General features: G+C 45.9%; 1 protein-coding gene across 6 annotated transcripts; it reads left to right on the top strand.

The window, feature by feature from the left end:
• Positions 1-139: 139 nt before the first annotated feature.
• ppp4r1 (protein phosphatase 4, regulatory subunit 1) lies at positions 140-17,946 on the top strand. Of its 6 annotated transcripts, none has more exons than XM_067251495.1 (18): positions 140-243; positions 394-438; positions 1,457-1,541; positions 1,644-1,750; positions 1,897-2,039; positions 2,119-2,265; positions 2,362-2,469; positions 2,558-2,623; positions 2,700-2,858; positions 3,356-3,456; positions 3,548-4,484; positions 4,567-4,752; positions 15,616-15,777; positions 16,192-16,292; positions 16,403-16,523; positions 16,656-16,784; positions 16,995-17,136; positions 17,220-17,946. In XM_067251495.1, the coding sequence occupies exons 1-18, from the start codon at positions 237-239 to the stop codon at positions 17,381-17,383; spliced, it is 2,910 nt and encodes a 969-aa protein (XP_067107596.1). In that variant the 5' UTR covers positions 140-236; the 3' UTR covers positions 17,384-17,946. The 6 variants fall into 6 exon arrangements, with proteins under 6 accessions (XP_067107596.1, XP_067107593.1, XP_067107592.1 ...); XM_067251492.1 differs by having other exon boundaries at positions 1,406-1,541; XM_067251491.1 differs by having other exon boundaries at positions 16,995-17,946.
• Positions 17,947-18,210: the final 264 nt, after the last annotated feature.

The following is an 18,210-nucleotide window of genomic DNA, read 5'->3' as shown; positions in this document are numbered from 1 at the left end:
TTAGACAGCGAAATTTGATTTATGGATAACTTCTTTTTATGTCTTCTATTCCTTTGTCCCTCTAGGTGGCATGGTTTCCACGAAAATGAGCTCCGAGAGCTGCCCTCCAGGAGATTAGGTTTGCCTCTGGTTCAGACAACGCTTGTCCAGTTCGCGAGGCGGTTTGTCTCACTGGCCAACACTCCCAGAGCAGCTCCGTCATCTGTAGCCTGCTTCAAATGTAGGACCAGGACAAGATGGCGGGTACGTTACCTCTATTTACACTCGCTACCGTCGAGAAATGCGTTATTTGGACATACTTCCCCAGTTTGTCATCCATTTCAAGTGAATGTCGGAGCCTGATTAAGAGATCGACTGCCTATCAATTAACTTCTTTTTTGTTCCTTTGAACAGATATTTCTTTGCTTCAAGAGGATTCCCAAGAGGAGTTAGACGGGTGTAAGTTTGTCCAGTGTTTTTCGGTGGATAGGAAGTCTGCCTGTTAGCCTGTGGCACAGCACAGGCTGTGCAGTTAGCTTAGACTAGCTATCTAGTTGTCTACGGGGCTACGGTCTTTAGCAGTGAAAGTACTAGCATGCGATGGCTGCCTGGTATGTTCTGAAGTTCCCGGGTGGCCTGATGCAGGCCTAGTGAAATAACACAGAGACGTGTTGTAAATCTAGTCTGGAAGTGGACGTAAACGGTGTCAGAAGTAATTTCCTTTAGTCTTAATGACGTCTCGCGCTTTCTGGTGTTGTTAGCCTAGCCATACAGTAACGCGAGCTATTTCGGCTTTTGTTGCGCTGCTAGTACAGTAGCAGCTTCTGTTCTAGCTAATATTACAACGCGTCGGGGACTAACTTCTGGATTAAGTGTGTAAGAGTTTCTGGCTCATTTGACAGATTGCTCGGGACAGTACGCTCTGTCTACACGATTGTGATACAGACACTGTGGTGGCTTGCCAGCCATTCAGTTAATATTATCTACTGAATCAAGCAGTTGTAAGGCACATACAATGGGGGTTGACACCCGCCAAGGTACCGTTTTGTGTATTGAGAACATAATTTTCTTTTACTATATACATTACTTCTCGGAGCATCAACATTACTAGCCTTGACTTGTTTCAGCAGTGTGTTATTGTGATGTCCCTGCGCCAAGTAGTCTAATTACGTAATACTTGAATTGTAGGAGACTTTCATTGGGATTTACCATATACTTGATACTGCTCCAAGCTCATCCCATGCTCTCCCTCTCCTTTCACCACGCACGCACACACACACACACACTCCCTTCTATCCCCACACTACACACACCGTGTTCCTCTCCTCCCATCACACACCAAATACATCACACCCCTCTTGCCTACCTTGTCCTGTCTGGTAGGGGGTGGTCATCTCTTATGCACTGCTCTTGATGTCTCTACTAGTTGGTGGTGATGACTACAGCTTAGAGTCTGACGTCATTGTTCTACCTTCAGCCCTGGACTGTGTCTCTCAAGATGAGATGCTAACCCCGCTCGGTCGTCTTGACAAATACTTGGCCAGCGAAAACATCTTCAACAGGTAATACAAACAGCTCTCTTTGATCTCCTAGGTCACCTCCTGTACTGACTCCAAAGGGACTAAAAGAGCAGTGTGTGTGTGTGTGTGCCCGCCCGCCTGTAGACAGATGGTGGTCCGGAGTCTACTGGACACGCTGAAGGCAGTCAGTGAGGATGAGAGGGAGTGTATTGCTGTCCTGGAAAGAGTAGCCAGATTGGCTGACGACTCAGGTGAGCTCTCATTGATCTTGTGTAATTCTATCGTTTGTGTGTGTGTAAATGCACATGTATGAGCACTTCTTTATGAATTTGAGACAAATAACTAGGCTGCAGGGTGAGGAAGTAAAGAAGTGATGGAGGGAATGGATGTTCCTCAGAGTCCACAGTTAGAGCAGAGCTGATGGAGCAGGTGCCCCACATGGCCATCTTTTGCCAGGAAAACGTCCCTGCCATCCCTTACGCCTTCTCCACCTACCTGCTGCCCATAGTGGTGCGCTACCTAGCTGACCAGAACAACCAGGTAGGACCCACGCACACGGATAAACATACACATCCACACGCTCACATCACACACATGCTGAGAGAAGTGCTGTGGTCAGGTGCGTAAGACGAGCCAGGCGGCCCTGCTGGTGCTGCTGGAGCAGGGTCTTGTAGAGCGTGGAGATGTGGAGAAGCTGGTGTGTCCTGTCCTGGTGGACCTGACCGCCCCTGACAGCAATGACGACGTCAAGACGGAAGCCATGGCTGTGAGTGGTCCCATGATGCACGCCTCATGGAGTCACATGATACTATGAAGCTGTTAGTGATGTGTGGGTCATCTTTAAGAGTATGTGTGTGTGCAGATCATCTGTAAAATGGCTCCCATGGTGGGGAAAGACATCACAGAGCGCCTGTTCCTTCCACGCTTCTGTGAGATGTGCTGCGACTGTCGCATGTTTCACGTACGCAAGGTCAGAAGAAGCCCAGAAGCCTTTCTGTTCTAGAACCAGCTGTCATTTGGGACATGGTGATGATGGTAGTTGTGTTTGTGTGTGGCAGGTGTGTGCGGCTAACTTTGGGGACATGTGCAGTGTGGTGGGAGGAGAGGCCACAGAGGAGCTGCTGGTGAGTTAGTGGTCTGTCGGGTTAGAATGAGGTAGTGTTAGGGTGTGAGACTGGCTGTGACCCTCTCTCTCCCCAGCTCCCCAGGTTCTTCCAGCTGTGTTCTGACAATGTGTGGGGTGTGAGGAAAGCATGCGCTGAGTGCTTCATGACCGTCTCCTCCGCAACCTCACAAGAAGTCCGTCGGACCAAGCTCTCCTCCCTCTTCATCAGCCTCATCAGTGATCCCTCCAGATGGGTCAGTGCATCTTCACCTTGAAGCACACCCTAACCACATGCTGAAACTATACTGACCACAGCTGCACCGTAACTATAATGACGCTGGAACTACATTAACCATAATTACAACCACACCCCCACAACTATGCCATGACTCCAACGACACGATAACTACAACAACACCCTAATTACATCTACACCATAACTACAACTACACTATTACTACAACTAGAACCAAATTACATGTAAACCATAACCACATACTACACACTATAACTACAACTATACCATAACTGCAACTCCACCCCAATTACAACTACACTCCAATTACAACTACACTCCAATTACAACTATACCTTAATTATAATTACACCCTAATTACAATTACACCATAAATACAACTACACCGTACCTACAACTACCTTAAACTCGTAGCACCATCATCTGCCTAGTCAAAGCCCTCTGTAGGTGTTTAGAAGGACAGCTTGTCTAATGTGACTTTCCCTTTCTCCCCAGGTGCGTCAGGCAGCCTTCCAGTCTCTGGGTCAGTTCATCTCTACCTTTGCCTGCCCCGCCCCCTCACAGGTGGACTGCACCTGTGACCACACACACAACAGGTAGGGTCACGCATGCGCACACACACACATATACACACACACACACACACCATTCAGGCTGTGGGTGATACCTTGACTCTTGTCTCCCCAGTATTGAGGAGCGACCAGTCACCATGGAGACACTCAGGACAGACTTTGATAGGCTTGAGGATTCTAAGCACAGCCCGCCCTGTCCATGGGCCTCTGGTGGCCATGGCGACCAGCCCCATAGCGAGGATGGGGGGCTTTGTCAGGTGGAGGAAGGCATTGTGGATGTAGCAGAGGAGGGAGGTGGGGAGCAGGGTGCAGAGGTCATGGTTGAGGTCATCGTTGATCCTGACCCCTACCCTGCTGAGAAAGACCCTATAGAAACCGCAAGGGCTGAGAAGTTGGAGGACACACACACACCCGAGGACACACACACACCCGAGGACACACACACACCCGAGGACACACACACACCCGAGGACACACACACACCCGAGGAAACACAAACACCTGAGGATGTACCTGGAGAGGACGTACCTGAGCCTTCAGCCAGAGACACTCCTCCACGGGAGGCTATGTCTGTAGACATTGGATGTGCTGGAAGTGTTGTCTCTGTGTCTGAGGTCAGGCCAGCCGGCGGTGTACCAGAGCAAGAGCTCTACAACTCCTTCCACTTCTGGAGGACACCCATTCCAGACATTGACCTGGAGCTGGAACTGCTGCCGCCCCAGGGGATGTCCAGCCAGCCTTGGCCCAGCCTCAGTTCCCCCAGCCTGGATACCAGCTTGTCCTCAGCCCCCCCTCCCTCCGTGGGCCCTAGCTTGGGGAGGAGGCAGCTGGAGGAGCTGATAGAGAACCTGGAGCCCCACATAGACGACCCGGATGTGAAAGCTCAGGTGGACATCCTGACCGCTGCCCTGAAGGCCACAGCCATGGAGCCTGGCCGTGGGGTCAGGGGTCAGGGGGTGGGCTTTGGGCTACAGGACGAGTATCCTGGAGACGAGTCTGAGCTCAGCGATGGCAGCTTCACCCAGGAAGACGACAGGAGGTCCAAGCAGCAGGTTAGCCTAACACACATGCACACATCCATTCTCACTCACACACGCTCAGACAACACATTAACGGAAGTGTGCCTCCCTCCAGGATGTGGTCCCCCAGGCTCTACTGGACCAGTACCTGTCCATGACGGACCCGTCCAGAGCCCAGACGGTGGACATGGAGATAGCCAAGCACTGTGCCTACAGCCTGCCCGGGGTGGCCCTCACCCTGGGGCCCCACAACTGGCACTGCCTCCGGGACACCTACGAGACCCTGGCTTCAGACATGCAGGTACAGACACACAGCCTGTGAAATACATGATGTGTGAGGAGCTATTTGTCCAGTGGTGTGTACGTATCTACAGTGGATACTGTATGTGTGTATATCCATTTATGTAAGTTTGCACACAACAACTCATTTGAACCTTTTTACAATGATCTATGTTGTATAATCACAGTGAAGACATCAAATCAATTAAATAATGTATATGGAGTTAACCTAGGTTAACCTAGTAACCTAAAAAAGTGTCATCAAATCAAGATATTTTTTATTCTTTAAACTAATCACCATTTACAATTAACTAGTGCACAGTGCCCGTGATTCAGTTGGTGATTAAGATGTCGGTAAGATACAAACACCGATTCCTGGAACTATAGATAGTGCAGAGTGCCCATGATATAGTAGGTGACGCAGGTCATGTTTCTGATTGGCTGGTCGGTGACATGCAACTCTGTATAACTCGAGACGGCTATCAACTCAGTATCTCTCGGTGAATGCATGAGACTTGAGCACTTTTCAAAATAAAAGCACACCATCAGAAGTTTGGGAACGTATACAAATTTTTGGTTCCATTTTTTGACAAAGCCAAAGCACACATCCACAACCCTCTCCACACCAGCTCGCGACCCAACAGTTGAGAAACACTGATCTAGTCACTGATCTAAAGCAATTTCTCATTCTTTTAAACAAATTGCCAATTCTCTGGTACATTCATGCAAATTATTATGAAGCCTACAATTGCCTGCCGTTTCCTACATTATCAATTGCTCATGTCATGTTGCTCAAAATGTGTTATATTAGTTCTATTAAATTGTCTTAGCCCCACAAACATCTAGACTTTAGTTTACGACAGAAGTCATTACATGCACAATGGTTGAGCCAGTTGTCATAATTGTAGACAATTGTAGGCCTAATTCACCATACAGCGCTGCATGTACAGTTCTGCCTCAGGGGGGTTCGCTATGTTAACGTGTATTTGACACAAACATTTGTTTTTTCCCCCTTTGTGCTATGGTATGCAGTGCTGAAAAATGGTCTTTTATTTTTTTGTATTGCATACTATAAGACACTGATAACCGACAAGGAGGCTAAATTCACAACAACATTGGTCCTGTCGTATGCCCGTTTGTGGCTCAAGAAACCGACTGAGGTTTAAGTGAGACTAAAGTGGTAGGAATAGTGTTCTTGTCCTATACCTGTTGCGGCTCGTTTCAACACCGACAACCAACGGAGGAGCAGGCCTGAATCATCAAGTTACATTTATGGGCAACTCCATATTATTGGTGGCCAAGCCGCGAAGCGGCGAAGCCACTTAAATGTTTCTACCTTTTCTTCTTATTATGATTAATCATCTTCCTCTCCCATTGGAGTCTATGGCAGCCCCTAGAACCATATGGTCACTTTTTGTGAAATTTGGCACAGTCATTAAGGACAGGCCCCTCTTTATTCTCACCAAGTTTCATGTCTCCCATTCGAGCACTCTAGCGCCACCAACGGGTCAAAGTTGGACTTGTGTTTACACACGTAACTTTTGAACCGTCTAACCGATTTTCAAAAATGAGGTACCGTTGGATTCCCTGGATCAAGACGAGTTCAACACACCCTATGATGTCAATTTCCGGTTATATAGACTTTCCGCCATTTTGAATTTTAAGGAAACACGTTTTTTCGCTTCTCCTCCTACAATTTTTGTCAAGATAAATTGGTTTAAATAGGCCTAAATACAAAACTTTCTACCTAGTAACTAGTATAGCAACCATGACAGTTTCCTGCTAGCACGCGTAGCTATCTCAGGAATTTGAGGTCGGCATAGCGACGGACTCGTCCTTGCATCGGAACGGCATTGTGACGTCAGATAGGACAGTTTTTGGCCTGACAGCACCACTTCGAAGCTGGGCTAGTGTGGGAACCAAGTAAGAACCGCTTGGGGCGGGGTTGCCGTGACCAACAAGACGAACAGAATCCTTTGACCGCCATTGCTCTAAATTTTTACAATTCAAATTTCAGCTAAACGGTACTTGTAAATCAGCATCTGAATTAAAATGTAATGATAAGTGGGCAGTGTAGTTGCTGAAAATGTGCTTATTTTATTTATGAAACTCATTTGTAAGCTCCGACTTTTCGATAACCTAGCTAGCATCGTAGTTCAGTGCAGACACTAGTTGCTGCATTTTATCATAATCCTATCAAATGAGTGAAATGACAAACACAAATGTTACGAGCTATTGAGCCTATATTTAACACAAATGTAATATGCAACCATTATACAGAAAAAGTTTATCAAATTTTGCGCTGATAATGCCAGTGTTGTCATACTGCTGCAAGTCCAGGGTATTGCGCAATAGCCAAGAAAACACGCATCTCAACCTCGCGTTCTTAGCGTTCTTCGGATTGATAAACACATAATATATCTATGGATAAACAGCCTTTACACAGGCTCTGCTTTGTGTTTGGCGCTGCCGCGCTAGCGTTTCTGGGAAAGATGAGACGTATACAGTGACGTAATGACGTGGCTCTGTGGCGGCTCTCTAGCCCGTGGAAAAGCAAACCGGTTCTTAGAAGGCTCGCAAATTGAACCAGCTCCAAACTGGCTCTAGCAGCAGCTCCGAACTAGCTCCCGGTTCACATTGGTGGAAAGGGGAGGTGCGCTCAGAAGAGCCAGAACATTTAGAGACCGACAAAACCCTTTCGCATTCTCTGATGAGTATCTTTATGAAATGTATAGATTATCAGCAGAGGGAATTACGTAGTCTATCGCCTGGGACACACTGGCTGCGAAGCGCCTGGACGCGCAGCGCCACGATCGGCTACGATCGGCTACGACTGAGCAAAAGCTGTTCACACCAGACGCGAATTTCTCCGCACCGGTCACCAAGCCTTTCAGCTACTCTGAGCTTTCCTTTACGCTGACATGGTACATAAACATGGCATTGGCTATATCCCAGCATTGATCCTTATCTACGTTGTCCTTGTAAAATTGTTGCTGACATACAACAACTCCCTGTGCTTTTCAACTTCAAGAATTCATTTGATGCTGATTTTAGAAATCGACTTGGGGGTTCTCTCTCGGTAGGCTATGTCTGCATGTGTGTTGTGTGCAACGCGTGACAACTCGTTTCTCTCAAACAAACCTACTACGGGCATGCTAGCTCAACGGATCAATCCGTTTATTTTCATTTGTTTTCATCAGAGTAAACACATGTAAAGGACGTTCGTTACCAACATTGTGTAATTATAAAGTCTACAACTTTACAAATGTTTACCGTAGTCTACAATTAATGGAGTAAAATCTTAATAACATGTTTTTTATTCAAATATATCAACTAATATGGTGTATTTCATCATCCTGCAGCCGATTTCGCAAGCGTCTCGCGAAAAAAATCGACCAGCTGCCGAAACGATCGCTGCAGATCGCAGGCAATCACGGCGCTTCGCAGCCAGTGGGGTCGGTCCCATTTGATAACATGGGCGCCGAAAGAAAAAAGGAGGCGCTTCCAGGCGCATCGCAGCCGATAGCAGGCAGTTTGTCCCAGGCGTATCTTTGCCAGCTTCTTGAGCCGTATGTTGCCAATGCGACACATTAAAGGGGTGATTGACTGTTTTTTGGGGGTATTTCACACTGTTCCTTAAGGTCTCCGAATACGGGTATGTAACATTGGTTGGGCTGAAAATGGCCCGGGTGCTGTTCTATGCCCCCTGATACTTCCAGTGAATTTGTCCCGGGAAAAAAACGCTAGGTTTTCTCCTTTTATGGTATGCTCATGAATATATAGATGAGCTGCGCGCTGATTGGTTGGTCTACAACGAGTGAAGCTGCGAAGCAAAGAAGCAACACGGCCAACACTCACTGAAACATCGAGGGTGGAGACTTGAAATAAACAAATTAATCTATTGTGTCTACACAACACTGTTTTCAATAGATTGACTAGATATCATTTGAAATGATTACGTTAGTTGTTTCCACTTCTGTTGTCGAAGCAAACAGGATCGACTTAGGTGGGTAACGTTAGCACTACAGCTTAGCAAACAAACTATCGTGATTCAACTCAGCTTCAGTTAGCTCTAGCTATCTTGCTGAAAAATAGATCTGGACAAACATGCATCTTGAATTGTAGATTTATATGACAACACGGGTTATTTATTTGAATGAAACACGTCAGGAACATGAAATAACGTTAGCCCCATTGCCAGTAAAATAAATCACACATTCTACCGATGCTAGATACAGGCAGGATATGTTAGCATTGCTAATAACTGTTAGCGACAACATCATACTACAGCTTTCGGCTGTGATGAACATAACGTCGGAAAAAGCACCTCTTTTCAGCAACAGCTTCATAGCAAATCCTGATTTACATTCGCCCAGGTTTTCAAAACTGTCCTCGGTGAAATGGTTCAAGCAAATGTGTAATTGAAGGTCGAATTGCACAGGGATCTTCTCATAGACAAACATCACAGCCCGTCGAGTGTTTGGTTCCTTGGGAAGACTCTGAAAAGTGTCAGCATTGCCTGTACAGGCTGGAACACTGCATCTATGACCGTAGTCCATTTTCAATATCCTTGAAAAACGTTCTGATTTGTAATTCCGTGGAAGTACACAGAGCAGCGCGCAGCAAATTTTGGGCTTGACAAAGGTACAGACCAGAGCCAAAAAAGGTGGAGCCTAAAACGGTCGTTTTACAGCTACATTTTTTTATTGTGATATTTGCATAGGAAAGAGAAAGGTGTCAATGGACTTTGAGGTTCACTTTGGCAAGGTAAATTCGGTTCTGCAATCAATGACCAGGGGGAGGAAGAAGTTCCTCTTCCTGAGTTTAACACCATAGCAATTTAATCAATTGAGTCATATTTGAAATGAGCACTTTAAAGATTTGTGTCTCATGTTCAGACCACCACCATTAGCAAGTCATTACAGACACTTCAATCACAGACACACATTCACATACTCTCGCCATCTGTGTTGCAAGTGGTAAAAAAACTCAAAAGTGTATCCCCAAAGCGCTCTCTGAGCAGGCAGACACAGTTTCCTGATCATCTAGGACCTCCACCTGAGAAAGTAAATGGCCTATTTGATCAATATTCAGCAACCACATATGGCATACATACTGGCGTATGACTATTAGTTTCACTGTTACCTCTGTGTGGCACAGTGAGACGACAGTGGGTGGTGGCAGCAACACCACTGTATTTCCTGTCACTGCAGAGAACAGTAATACATTTCACTCCTACAATAGTCATAAATAATTGGTGAATGAACATGGTCACATAGATTACTTGAAACATACCCTGTACATATGCCTGGGTTTCCGAGCTGCTGCCACCAGGGTCTGAAGAAATGCCCCCTTCCACTTCTTCCATCATGGGGCGACCCTGATTGCTGGAGAGGGCCATCTCCTCAGCAGGAGTGAAGTCCTGTGGAGGAGGGCCCCCTCCAGTTTTCTTTGCCTAATTTTTATTCCTGTTGGCTGAAAGCAATTTCATTGTTCTATAGGCCCTTTGTATACCAATATCCTACAAAAGGGACTGACTCAGGAAATTCAGCCTAGTACTTGTTGGCCTTAAAATATGTGCAAGTATTGCCTACTGCTACTTACCAGTTTGAATTGTTTTTATATTTATTTTTTATTTGCTCCCACGATCGTTTGCCACTGCCAGGGTTCCAACTAAAATAATACAGCAACAAAAGTTTAACGTTATGGAATGCACATGTGTGATTATGATCACATCTTGTGCCTGGGGCAGTGATATCAATAAGTCATGTAGCTTACGCATTTACAGAGTCTGCTATTTTCTGCCAGCTTCCCCTCCTTGATTTGGCAGCAGTGACTGTTGCTTTTTGCCTGTATTATATGTCTGTATTCCTGATATGTTTGTAAGATTATTGTCTGCTCCTCCTGCGTGAAATATGCGGCCCTTGTTTTGTCCATGTTTGCGATTGCACATGCGGTGCAAAAACCGCCCCTTTTATGTGAATGCGCGCGTCTCTAGATTGGAAAGATCTGGGTTGATTAACGGTACGTGTCCACTACAGCGTTTTTTAACGCTCTGCACCGCTTGCCTTCCCACAGTACACCACGCTCGGGGGCGTTTTAGACAAGTTAATACAGAGTTGTAGTTCTCGAAGGTCACTGTTGTAGTCATGGCCAAGTGTGCAGACTTGGGTTCATGTACTCACAATATCGATCAAAATACCACTTTACACAACATTTGTGTAAAAATACAGAATTTCTACTCGTGCAAGATTACAGTAGAATACATGTTACGCCACCGGTCACTCAACTAGTCGTTTGTAGGCTGGGCTAGCAAGCTAGCAGTGGCACAGAACAGTAATGTAATGTGACGAGACTGAATTCAAAAGTATAAAAACACACTAGGGACGCTGACGTCGGCAACGTCGGCAACCCTGCACCATGCACTATTAGTTTAATGTAACCTTTAAATTCAGGCTCGTCACATTACGTAACTTTGTTCTGAACAGAACTGGGTGTGCAGGCACATATGATAAGTTTCTCCTCCATCTTGAAATCGTAAAACCTAGAAATGTTTACCATGACCAACAGTTGCTACATTACAAGAAACAAGAAACCAATTCGATTGGCCAATGCTAGCGTTTTCACGCTCCTCATTTACGTAAAGTTGAGAAAATCCAACTTGCAACGCTACGCTCGCCTTCCCACAATGCCCTACACGAGCGTCAACACCTGGTTTCATTGAAAATTAATTGGAAGCCGACGCCCACCACTGCCCACTCCGCTGTAGTGGACACGCACTGTTAGAGAGTTTATAACCACCGTCGTGATACCGCTCATCGTGATTGCGGTTGTTAGGGCTCCTGAAGCCGGGTAACTGAAAGTAATCCAGAGCATGTTGATCTTGATTCGTAGTACAGGCCCCCGGTCTGCAGTGGTCAGTATCTATCAATAGTGCTCCAAGGAAGGAAATGCAGTGAACCGGGAGGGAAGTGAAGGCTCGCCCGTGCGGTCTGATCCAACAGACAAGCTACTGTAGCTCAAATAGATGAAATGGAGCTGCGTAGCCGCAGATCAGTCTAGGTGCCCATGCTGACCCCTGTCCACTGCCAAAAGCCCCTACAATGGGCTTGTGAGCATCAGAACTGGACCATAGAGCAATGGAAGGTGGCCTGGTCTGATAAATCACGTTTTCTTTTACATCACTTGGGTGCGTGTCCATAGCTTGGGGACGCACCTGGGGAACACACGTCACCAGAATGCACTATGGGAAGAAGGCAAGCCGGTGTAGGCAGTGTGATGCTTTGGGAAATGTTCTGCTTGGAAACCTTGGGTCCTGTCATTCATGTGGATGTTACTTTGACACGTACCACCTTCCTAAGCATTGTTGCAGACCGTGTACACCCTTTCATGGAAACAGTATTCCCTGATGTCAGTGGCATCTTTCAGCAGGATAATGCGCCCTGTCACAAAGCAAAAAGGGTTTAGGAATGGTTTAAGGAACACAAGTTCTACGTGTTGACTTGGCATAGGAATCTGAACATTCTATTGATAAAAAAGTGTTTTTTCCTTTTTCAGCATATCAGAACAACATAGACATTTCTTGTATAGCTTGATTTTGTGGTAATACATCATCTATGCAATTTTGAAAAAAATCCAAAGACACACATTTTGTGTTTTGGCCTCCTGTATGGGCCCCTGCTTTCTCTTTGAGCTACCTGTGATGTCATACACCTGACATCTGTTACATCTCCCCCATTTACTAAGCACATAGAGAAGACACCCAAAACTTCTCGTTTGACAAGGGCAGGTCATGAAGGTAAAACCTTTCCCCCCGTTGAGGGTTGTCGGCAATGGGGAGTATATGTACCGTAATTTTCGGACTATAAGCCAGGCCTCTTTCCCCAATTTTTCGACCCTGCGGCTTATATAACAAGGCTAATCTATGGATTTTTACAGCTAACGGCAACTAAGATATCAGTACATTTTCGCTTTAAAAAAATATAAATATTCAAAGATGGCCAAAGTTAAGTGGTTAAATGATTGTGACACTATTAACGAATTTTGCTGGGGAACCCCTAGCACTCCCTCAAGGACCACTGGTTGAAAACCACTTCTGTAGATCACTCCCGGTATGTGCGCTGGGAGCTCACCGTTTAAGTTTGAAAGTTGAAAAGTTTGTGTGTCTGAAACGCTATGTGATACAGTACAGTTTAGACAGCACAGTATGTTCTGTAGCTACTATTGCACTAAATGGTAACACTCAGTGTGCGAAATACCCGTCAATATTCGGTCCCCATCTCTCGATTGTAGTATGCAGTAGGCAGGGACGGACTGGAAGTAAAAATAGGCCTTGGACTTTGATCCAGACCGGCCCACCAGAACCAGCCCCGTATACGCCACCAAAGTGCCTTGCTAATGCATGCACATTCTGGGTTTGATGTGATGCTAGAAGGGAGTTCTACAGTTAATGCGAGCGCGCATGGCACGTGAGCAAAATATTTTGGCTGATTTGAGCGAAAAACATTTTGGGGAGTTTTATGTAAAATAAACATGCCGCTACCGATGGTCAGTCCGCTACTGGCAGTAGGTATAACATTACAGTAACTATTTTATGGATGCAAGCCAAGACAATCAGTCTATAGCCTAAATGACAACACACACACACACTTAACCATTTTTGATAATCCGATATGCTATTAGTCTAGTATTCTACTATTATTATATATGGTAGGCTAGTATTCGTGAAGCAACACTGACATAAGAGGTTGCATTGGCTAAAGTTGTTAGTATGCACGTTGTTTCATCACAAGGAGGCAAAGTTGTGCATTACAATGCAGACATGACAATGATTGGCACCAATCTGGCGCACTTACAAGAGCAATTAACTGAATAAATGCCAGGTATAGCCTATCGGAGACAGTTGCGGTCTTTCCATGCGTTGACCAACCAGCCGGCAAGTTACTTGTGCTAGCAGCAGTAGCAGCTAACGTTACCTCAGCACCTGCTGCGTCTTCGGAGCACTCGGACTCGTTTCTTCTGGGGAATCACTGGGTGGGAGAGGATCCTCTGTTCTAGTAGTGAGTGGGCCCACTGTGCTAGCTGCAACAGCATTGTCATTCGGTGCCTCTTCATCTCTGAGTGCCACCTTTTTGGATGTGAACCCAAAGTGTGTGAATGATACACTCTGGTTAGCTTTCGCTTGCTAGCCATTGACTTCTCAACGTTTCTGTTTGGTGCACAGGACTGGCTGGCTCCGCTTGGCCAAAAAAATGGTGAATAAATGTTTTGATTTCTGAATACTGGACATGGTGAGTTTAAAAACATTTTGGTGACCATTAGTGACAATATTTATTTATTTATTTTGAAAGAAAATTGAGACCCCCTTCAAATTTTGCTTTTGAGGCTTTCAGGGGGGCTCATGGGTTAATCGGGGGGGTCGAGCTCCCCCGGACCCCCCCGTGTTTTGCACACTGGTAACACTTGAATACGTTATGCAAATACACAACTTGTTTGTTGAAATGTTAATAAATGGGAGCTTCTTCAAGCAGCCATCTCTTTCCCGACAATCCCCTCTGTGCACGAACTCTTACATACGGTAATTAAACATTAAAACACCTGCGGCTCATAGTCCAGTGCGGCTTATATATGTACACATCATTCAATTTAGCTGCTGCGGCTTATATTCAGGTGCGCCTTATAGTCCAAAAATTACGGTATGTGGACTTCGGTTTCGGTCATGGTAACTTTTTTTTTCTTTTTTTTTTTACATATTAGAGACGCTTTACAAACTAATTTCCAGTGTACAGAACAAAATCAAACATTGGCAATATAGAACCCCCTCTCTCTGTAACTAAAAAAACTAACAATTACCATCGACAGGATTCATTGTAGTAGTATGCAAATGTTGTCGCGTAACACAATTATTCATTGGCTTATAATTGTCTGTCAGGAAATCCTAAAAGACCTATTGAAGAAAAAAGCGGGAATATTCCTGCTTTTCAAACATTTTGCTTGAAAAAAGAATCCACGATTCCATGGCTGTTTCAAAGAAAACAAAACAAAATGCTGAAATTACATTCACAACTGTTTAGGTATCATTTTAGATCCAAATACTCTCATGGTTTGTGGTAAATTATCATTAAAAACGTTAACAAATGGGATGATGATAGAGATTATCACATGTACTCACAAATTTGCATTTCAAATGCCGGCACATGTAATATAGTAAAAAAATATTTTAAATCCATGAATGTGAGTTTGATATTAATATATGGAGGAGAAGTGCATACCAGTATCAATAGACTTGTGAAACAATGTAATCATTTTGTCAGAGTTAAAAGTATCGAGGATAAAGTATCGTGTCTCCATATGGACGAGAAGTTGTTGAAACTCCACCCTGCGCGTCTAATGCCGGTGAGACTAGTCAAAATTACACTTCTGAAGTTAGAGAAGCTAAAGATGTCGTGGTTGGTTTACAGGAACAAGTTAGCATAGTTCAGAAAACTAAAATAGAGTACAATAAAATAAAAGTAGACGGACAAGTTAACTAGGGAATGAAAAGATATGGGGCTTAAAATATACCATGCTGAAAAATAAATTAAATTGCTTAGAACAAAGTTACTCTAAATTCCCCAAATCTCAAACCAATCAAGCATCTGTGGGATGTGCTGGACAAACAAGTCCGGTCCATGGAGGCCCCACCTAGAAACTTACAGGACTTGTAGGATCTGCAGATAGTGTTTTGGCGGCAAAAGGCAAGTGATCATAATGTTATGGCTGACCGGTGTATGTCTTTGTCGTGTGTGTGTGTATATGTATTAATATATGTGCCTGTGTATATGTTTTCATATGTATTTGTTGTGTGTGTATATATACACGTGTGTGTGTGTGTGTGTGCCCCCAGTGGAAGGTGCGTCGGACACTGGCATTCTCCATCCATGAGCTGGCTGGGATTCTGGGAGCGCAGCTTACCGCTGCAGACCTGGTGCCCATCTTCAACAGCTTCCTGAAGGACCTGGACGAGGTCCGCATAGGGGTCCTCAAACACCTCTACGACTTCCTCAAGGTACCCATTGCCCTCTCCTGCCGTCCCTCTACTTCTCGTGCCCTCCCTCTCCTACTCCTCCCTCCCCTACTCCTCCTTCCCCCACTCCCCCTGCCCTCCCTCCCCCACTCCTCCTGCCCTCCCTCCCCCACTCCTTCTGCCCTCCTTCCTCTACTCCTCCTGCCCTCCCTCCTGTACTCCTCCTGCCCTCCCTCCTGTACTCCTCCTCTACTCCTCCTGCCCTCCCTCACCTACTCCTCCGCCCTGCCTTGTCTACTCCTCCTGCCCTCCATCATTCTCGTGTCCCTCCCTGCCTCCATTTGTCAACTTCAGTTTCCTCAGCTTGGGAAAACTTGCCTACTTGCTACCTCTTCCACTCTCTATCCAAAAATCCAAGTAATCCTATGTCCGCTCCGCTCCTCTCCTCCCCTCCAGCTTCTTCACCAGGAGACCAGGCGTAAATATCTCTACCAGCTTCAGGAGTTCCTGGTCACTGACAACAGCCGTAACTGGCGCTTCAGATCTGAGCTGGCAGAGTAGGTGTCTCTGACACGCCTGGGGGCTTGTTGGCAGCATGAAAACAATGGCCTGTTTTACAGTCTAAAGATGTATCTCTAACAAAGTGTGTGTGTGTGTGTGCACTCAGACAGTTGGTGCGGCTACTGGAGCTGTACAGTGGTCAGGATGTGTATGACTACATGAGGCCGCTGGCCTTCAGCCTGTGCACTGACAGAGTCTCCTCCGTACGCTGGACCTCCTACAAACTGGTACGAAACACACACACCCTACCGACTTATACACCTTTTACAGCTTGCCTCATGGCCGGCTTATGGTAGTTTACTGTGTGTGTTGTTGTTCAGAGTGGTGGTGGTTTACTGTGTGTTGTTGTTGTTGTCCAGGTCAGTGAGATGATCAGGAAGCTGGGGACCTGCCAGAGCCTGCTGGCTGACCTGCTGTCTGAACTGGTTCACAAGTTCTGCCACTCCCCCAAGTGGTCTGGGAGACAAGCCTTTGCCTTGATCTGCCAGGTAACATAACAACACATAAAGGTTCACACAAACTCACATACAATATAAATACACGAACACACAGCTCAAAACTCCCCAGCTGTATAGCAGCTGACACACATGGCATTGTTCAGCTGAGAGCAACTGGTTGTCAGAGAGAACATGTCACCATGTTCTCACAGACCTCTCTTACATGCCACCCCCTGCTCTCTCTCTCTGCGTCCTGTATAGCTGTCCGTAGAGGAGGAGTGTGTGTCTCTGGAGCAGTTCTCTGAGCACCTGTTGGCTCCTCTGCTGCAGCTCTGCTCCGACCCCGTCCCCAATGTCAGAGTGCTGCTGGCCAAGACCCTGCGCCAGAGCCTGCTGGAGAGAGGTGGGACACACACACACGTACACACACAGTCACACACATACACACACACTAACCCTCTGTCCCCTGCCTTGGCCTCTCTCCAGAGTATTTCCTGCATTCTGCCAGTGTCCACCAGGAGGCGATGGAGCAGACGCTGGTGGCGCTGCAGACCGACCTTGACAAGGACGTTAAATACTTTGCCAGCGTGCATCCTGGGAACACACGTCTCAACGACGATGCCATGAGCACATCCTCCTCCACATACTGAGTCCAGTAAACACAAACGTACACACACATTGACTGCTCAGAGCCAGTTGTGCTCCTCTAGTGTGATTTTCTCTGTACCACAGAAGCCTTAATCATGTCTTCCTTAATGAAAACTTGAATTTCTGGAAGTTTATGGACCATTTCTCCTGTCTGAAGCCATCCTCAGCTAGATTCAGCACCAGGCAGGACAGCCCTGACTGGGTCCTGTTTGATACTGTAGAGATTACCTCACTTGGCACCCACCACTCTCAGCTTCCCCATGGCAACTGGGTGTGCTTGTCCAGGTGGCTGGAGTTTCGTCTCCAAGGGCTCTTCATGGTTTTAAACTGTAGTGCAGCACATTGTTGTATCCATGGTAACAGCAGTGTAGGGCATAGCCTTGTATTTTTATATGATATTCTGTTGCCCAGAAACAACCACTAGAACCTGGGCTTTTAACCCCCCAGACTGTACATATCTGATGCTTCTTCCCCTTGTTGATCAGTGATCATGAATAGTATTGTGATGCAACTGTTCTATTTTCCTGTCTGCCATCAAAATAAATAAAGCACATACTAAATCTCAGAGGACGTTTGTGTGTGTGTTGAGTTGATACAGTGTGTGAAACAGCTACTTGTGGTTGCAGGGAGAAAAGCATGTTAAGATAACATATGGCAAGGTTATTTAAAGTTGATACATCTTGAGATGACATGAGACGGGTTCCTTGAACTGTGTTACATGTCATGTTTGGTCCAGCACACCCAGGTGTTACCAATCATGACATAACATGTTCTCCCTGTTCCAGCCAGGTGGGATGTGACTGGGACAGAAAACCATCCATTCAGGGGA

Source organism: Osmerus mordax, chromosome 15, assembly GCF_038355195.1.
Source record: "Osmerus mordax isolate fOsmMor3 chromosome 15, fOsmMor3.pri, whole genome shotgun sequence".
NCBI classification, from domain to species: domain Eukaryota; kingdom Metazoa; phylum Chordata; class Actinopteri; order Osmeriformes; family Osmeridae; genus Osmerus; species Osmerus mordax.
The sequence above is the reverse complement of the archived record's forward strand: the minus strand, read 5'-3'. Positions and strand labels throughout refer to the sequence as shown.

What these genes read in the sequence shown, in the direction of transcription:
- ppp4r1 (XM_067251490.1), top strand. An exon ending in CCAAGAGGAGTTAGACGGGT is followed by an intron (nt 439 to 1,405) that starts GTAAGTTTGTCC and finishes TGTCTCTACTAG; the next exon opens with TTGGTGGTGATGACTACAGC. An exon ending in TCAAGACGGAAGCCATGGCT is followed by an intron (nt 2,266 to 2,361) that starts GTGAGTGGTCCC and finishes GTGTGTGTGCAG; the next exon opens with ATCATCTGTAAAATGGCTCC.